Source organism: Mustela putorius, unplaced genomic scaffold (assembly GCF_011764305.1).
Source record: "Mustela putorius furo isolate JIRA1106 unplaced genomic scaffold, ASM1176430v1.1 tig00003923_pilon_pilon_pilon, whole genome shotgun sequence".
NCBI classification, from domain to species: Eukaryota; Metazoa; Chordata; class Mammalia; order Carnivora; family Mustelidae; genus Mustela; species Mustela putorius.
The window spans coordinates 583334-589437 of NW_025422068.1; the positions used below are offsets into that span (position 1 = coordinate 583334).

A 6104-nucleotide genomic window follows, 5' to 3' on the forward strand; every position below is an offset into this window, starting at 1 on the left:
TTTTTCACTTAACCTTTGCTTTAGTACTTAAAATACACATTTCAACATTTAAAAATTATTCTAATACAAGAGCACCATTAATATAACTCTACAATTACAAAAGAAGCTAAACTGGGAACCAGTTAAGTTATTCTCATGTTTACAAGTATGATTCTGAAATAAATATTACTTCTATAAACAGCTCTTTATGGCTTTTTAGGTGTGGCTTAAATAAATGTATTTTAGGTTGTGGGGAAGCTTACTATATTCCATGCACTGTTCTGAAAGGATTAAGAGCGAACCAATCCTAAAAACTGAAGTACCCAATCAATCTGCAAAATAGGCAGAAAAAAGTTAAATGGGATTCCTACATAACATCAAAAGCATTTTTTTTTTTTCAAAAGCATGTTTTGATACTAGAATTAAATCAGCAACTAGGAGTACTTCAGGACTGGCACAATGTCCTCTTTATAACTGATTTTATCATAAGAGTTTAAGGAGGAGCATATTTTCCACTGTCCAGTCCATTTAAAAGTGACATGTTTCTTCTTTTGTGCTAATGTGACTCCCCTGAATGACCTAGCTAGTTCATTGGTCACTAGTAATTTGGTAACCAGTCAAATCAAGCCTGTAAGAAAGGAAGCCAATTCTTAAACTACCATATTATCTGACCCATTCAAATAATTTATTTTCAACATAAACATATAAACTCAATATGAGATGCCTAAGTAAAGCAAATACCACCAACAAAACTGAGACAGCTTCTCTTCCTCTAAGGTTTAGGCTTTGCCCAGAATTCCTTATACATGGAATACCCCATATCAAGAGTCATTGCTCCCACAACAAAGTGTTGGGCTGCCACACGCATGTGGATCAAGTGAACAGACATTTTAGTATTTCCCCTGCTCTTCAATTTATATAATCCATATGCAACAATTGCTGTAAACCTGGCCATTGCAATGGGAACAAACGGTGCCTCTCTAGCTTTTCGGATAAGTTTAGATCCCTGATCTTCATCATATGAAGAAAGAGAAACATCTGTGCCAGTTGGCATAGTGGCTGAAGAATCCTCCTACAGGGACAGGACTCAGTCTCCAACTGGTTTCTCAGAAATGGTCTTAATTATACATTTTTTTCAGACCTGCTAAATTGCAAATAAGTTGACTATGATATATTATGCAGTTATGCATGAGAAGTGATGGTAAAATAAAAAAAAAGAGATAAATAAACTCACTGTTTCTGAGGTTTGTTCATTAGATAAAAGCTAATACTTAAATTTAGTTCATGTTGCCACCTGTGAAAGCTGGTATACAAATGGACTACTGGGGGAAAAAAAAGAGTAACACTAGATATTCAACAAGATAGTCAAATTCAGGATGTTTCTTCTTCAAGGGTAGTAGATTTAGCATTCTATGTAGAAGATTTACTTCCAGGACAATTAGACTCCATATCCTCTCTCTAAATGACCCAAATGGTGTCATTACCACTGCCATATCCCCAAAAGTCACCATCAATTCATGAGTCTCTAACTGCAGAGAAGAATGCATTCCAAAGTCCAAGGAAGGATTTTTTTCAAAGTCTAAATGATACAAATGGGAGGACCTGATAGCATAAGCTGTATTTAATGGGAATCTCTGATATCTCAAGCCATTGGCCAGCCACAATCTCTCTAAAAACAAAAACAAACACCAACAATGACAGGATCAGTAAAAAGCTAGAACTTATTAAACAAGCTCAAGTTCCATGGCTCCAAGAGGTGCCAAGGTAGTTAAGTGCTGTTCATCGGCCCTCTCCTGTATCCTGTTCTACATTTCTTTTTCCCTGCCTCATTACTTTTACTAACCTAGGTTGTTTACCCAGTGGAATGGCCTAGATTTAATCTCTGAGAAGTATGAGCCCCTAGTTATCTTGGATTGCTGCAATTGCACATTTACTGTTTTCCCTGATTGTGGACATACCAAAAGGTATCCTAGCAATGTCCAGCCTCCAGACACACTTGATCCTTTCTGTGGTATCTAGTAACAGTCTTAGGTCCCTAGATCTTCATGCTTATCAGGGCTGATTACATCCAAAAGTGCAATAACTTCTTTCTCTGCTGCTCTGTAAGAAAGACTAGATTTTTTTTTTTTTTTTTTTTTTTTTTTTTTTTTAACTCTTAGAGACATAACACTATTCAATAGCCACCAGATCAATGCTGTATCTTCTACCAAATATACTTTCAGGCTCCCACCCAAAACAATCATCCCTCTGTTTAGTAACTTGGCTGAGAGCCAATGTTTTCTGAGGCAGCAGCTTCCAGGTGATGTGATAGGATTACATGCCTGTCCTACCTGCTTATCGTAAAACTGGCCCTGGGGTCTAAGGCAGTGATATGAATAGATCACATGTAAGTAGACACATAGATGCTTTACTCTGATCTCCCTTCCAGGAGGAACTCATGGCCCACTCTAGGAGGTACATTCAACAGACAGTGCCATGTATCAGTTCTCAGCATCTGCTGAGAGTGGTCAGTATTTAGCAACTTAATGAGGAAGGGGTGTAAATCCCCAGGCATTTCTACTTGGCGCAGGACCACTCTGACAAATAATATTTGCTCCAAAGCTCCCCACTAGTAGGCAATGGCTGTAAAATAAGTTTCACAGTTCAACTTCTCTCTATACCCTGCTTTTATTTTCCTCTTTTGATAGGTTTTAGTCACTAATTAACACCTTATATTCCTCCAGAAAATCCAATCAAGGATGATTTGTGCCGAGGAAGTAGAAAAAGGCAAGATGGCAATTTCTCATCTTGCACGCTAGTCCATATACACAAGGAGTCCATAGAAACCAAGTAGCAGCCACAGTTTAGAGTTCAATGGGACTTTCTATGTGCTTCCTAGAAAAAGACTGACCCTTTGGGGAACTAGGATCTCTAATCAGGCACAGTATAGAATTTCAGAAACAAGAAACAAAATGTCCCCCAGTGGGTCATCAGGAGTGATGCTAACTTTACCTCTTCCACCCCCTCTACTCTTCCCACTAGGGACAAAGTATAGCATTAAAGGTTTTGCTACAACTAATACACTGCATAGCAGAGGTATTTACAGAGGTTCTGTAAACGTGCAGAGTACGCTCATAACTTGGCATTTTAATTGCACCTTTGGTTGGGTATTCCAATATTCTAGCATTTGTGCATCTCCTGAGCGATTGAGTATGTGGTAAAAAGGGGAGGGATCACAAAGTCCTACATGCAATTCCATACTTCCATTGAGAGAAAAGGAACTCCTGGTCTGTTTTGATATGTGATATCCCATGGTGGTAAACCAAACACGAAACACTCTGTTTGAAAAATGGTACTAACTGGAGCCTTGAGAGGATAAAAATCCATTGCACATTCAGGATATGTCTCTTCTTACTAAACTAAATATATGACCTTTCTAGAACAGAAAGGATTCAATACATCAACTTGCCGCCCAATGAACAACAGGAATTCTTGAGGAAGAGTGCCATCTGGTGACAGCAATAACTAAAAGAGCCTTGGTAAAAAGGAGTTCATGCTGTTGGGCCTATTCATAGCCTTCTCTGCCATCATGACCACTACAGAGAGTTCTGGGTTAGAAAACTTGCTCTCCTCTGGGAACTGGATTAGTGTTGGGGACTTTTGATGGAAAAGCTAGCACACAACCCTTAAGATGTCCATCTTACCCTCTTCTGCTGGCACAAACTGAACAGTACCCCTATTGGCTACCCACTTATTCTTCTCCTAGAGGTGACATACTCTGTTAACCACCTCCATAGCACTCTGTAGCCAACCTCCCCTGGCTGCTGCTCCTCCCCTATGGCCCTTCATGATGATTCCATCCACCAGCTTATGGAGGTTAAGTGATCCTAGGCATCCTCTTTCCCACCCCTGCCCCAGGATATACCATCATTCTTATTGTGCTTTTGAGCCTGTCTTTACCCTCTTGGCCTTTCATAAATATCATCATCTGACAGATTTCCACCTCATTCCATCCACCAAGTGTCACCACAATGCTGCCAATTCTACTTCACCTAGGATGAGCCATTGGTTTTCCCAAAGGTCTTTACCAGGTGTTTAGTCTGATATCCCAGGAGAGTTGTCCCAAATAAATTAAACTGTGGTGGGTCCTGACAATTCATGATGGCTATGTTTTGCAATTCTTAAAGGGTATAGTTATTTTTCTTTTCCTTGTTAGACCCAGAACACCCCTGGATGTCTTGGGTTATAATTTAAGCCCAGCGTAAAATCTAGTGAGCAGAAAGGGCAACAGAAACTAATCCTGAGTGCCATACATGAGTTACAGAAGAGAAGCATTTGCACCATCTTACAAAATGGGAAAAATCTCTCTCTTAACAGGGAATAATACACTATGTCTATGGAGTCATAGAGGAATATGAGAATTCTTGATTAGGGGGGACATCAATCACTCCCATTTTTATATATCTAGGTCCCATGTTTTCCCAGCTAGGGTCCTTACCTTAGCAAGCAGATCCTGTCTTTGTTGAATTTGACCTCTTGTGGAAAGTGTCTTCTCCTATAATTAGGACCTGATCTGATTCTCAGCAATGATATTCTCTCCCAATGCAGGAGAGATGAGCTTCTTTATATGCTACCAAGGAAGAGTTCCAACTTTCTCACTCCACTCATAAACAGCAATTAATTAATCTCAGTTTTTCCAGAAAACAACAACTTTTCTAAAGCTTCAATGAAAGTGGATTGTGTATGCTCACCACAAGCGGCTCCTACCACACCAGGATATCCGACTGTGGTAAATACCTCTTGACTGGTCAAATGTTTTAGGGTTTCATGTATTTCCCTATCAGGACCTCCACTGTTAATACAGGATGCATTCAAGGACATGCATCCCATCTCCTACTAAGAGCTCTATCACTCTTAGGATCAAATCCTGGACCTAATTTTTGGCATAATATCTCATAATCTCTCAGGAAATGAGAATAGATTTAGATAAGGCCATAGATGTCTTCTAGCTTTTAGAGCATGCTCTGAGGAAAGAGTTCATACTCTGATGCTATTGTTCTCTTTTTTCAAAAAATTTACAGCTATTAACAAAAGCCAGCAAAGAGCTGAGTCCTTACAATCACCACTGCTCCTTTATCTTTCAGTTGCTGGAGATATTGATTGTATAAACCCCTACATACCCTTGCATCTAAATGACATCTCAGTTTATCACTCATGGGGCTCATGGCAAGAAAGATGCTACAGTATTCATTGGTCATTAACACTCATTCCACTTATTACCAAGAAGCATCCCCTGTTGCCATCCAACTAATGAGTAATTCAGTTCCAGACTAATACTCCACTGTTCTGCTTCTTGGGCCATTTCCATTACAACATTTCCATTTCCATTACAACCACCACGATGTTGGAGAAAGCATTTAAGCAAAGATAAAGAAAGATTCAGAAACTTGATGTGGACAGCTACTACCCTGCAAATTAACTCAGAGTTACTCAGTTACTCAGAGTTGAAGTTATATATGGTGGGCATCAAAAGTGCCTTCCAGGGATGCCTGGGTGGCTCAGTTGGTTAAGCGGCTGCCTTCAGCTCAGGTCATGATCCCAGCGTCCTGGGATCGAGTCCCAGATCAGACTCCTTGCTCCACAGGGAGCCTGCTTCTCCCTCTGCCACTCTGTCTGCCTGTGCTCTCTCTCCCCCGCCTCTCTCTGACAAATAATTAAATAAAAATCTTAAAAAAAAAAAAGTGTCTCCCATAATCATTTAAACATTTATTTTTATTTTTAAGTTTATTTATTTATTTACAACCAATGTGGGACTTGAACTCACAACCCTGAGATCAAGAGATGCATGCTCTTCTGACTGAGCCAAGCCAGGGGCCTGTTAATCATTTCTTAAAGGATAAATCCAATGAACTTCTTGAACATGCCTCACCTTTCCTGTCCCATAATTTTTCAAAAAGTACATCTAAAGATAAAATATACCAATATGAATTTATAGTTAACCCATTGTTTATACTTGGCTTCATGATCAATTCATAGCACAGGCAAATCTGTGTTATTTGAGCTAGCTCATTCAAAATCATGCAAACAAAAACAAAAACAAAATGCTCTATGAAATCATACCTGTTGCAGCTTCTTAAAATAATTTA

General features: G+C 39.3%; 1 protein-coding gene across 1 annotated transcript; it reads right to left on the reverse strand.

Moving 5' to 3' along the window:
• On the reverse strand, positions 1-5568 carry LOC123388904 (HIG1 domain family member 1A, mitochondrial-like). Its single transcript, XM_045069330.1, has one exon. It carries the CDS (start codon positions 1031-1033, stop codon positions 752-754), a length of 282 nt encoding a protein of 93 aa, XP_044925265.1. The 5' UTR covers positions 1034-5568; the 3' UTR covers positions 1-751.
• Between the last annotated feature and the right edge of the window lie 536 nt (positions 5569-6104).

Bases quoted from the DNA above. Each gene is read 5' to 3' on its own strand.
- LOC123388904 (XM_045069330.1), bottom strand. From the start codon at position 1,033: ATGCCAACTGGCACAGATGTTTCTCTTTCTTCATATGATGAAGATCAG.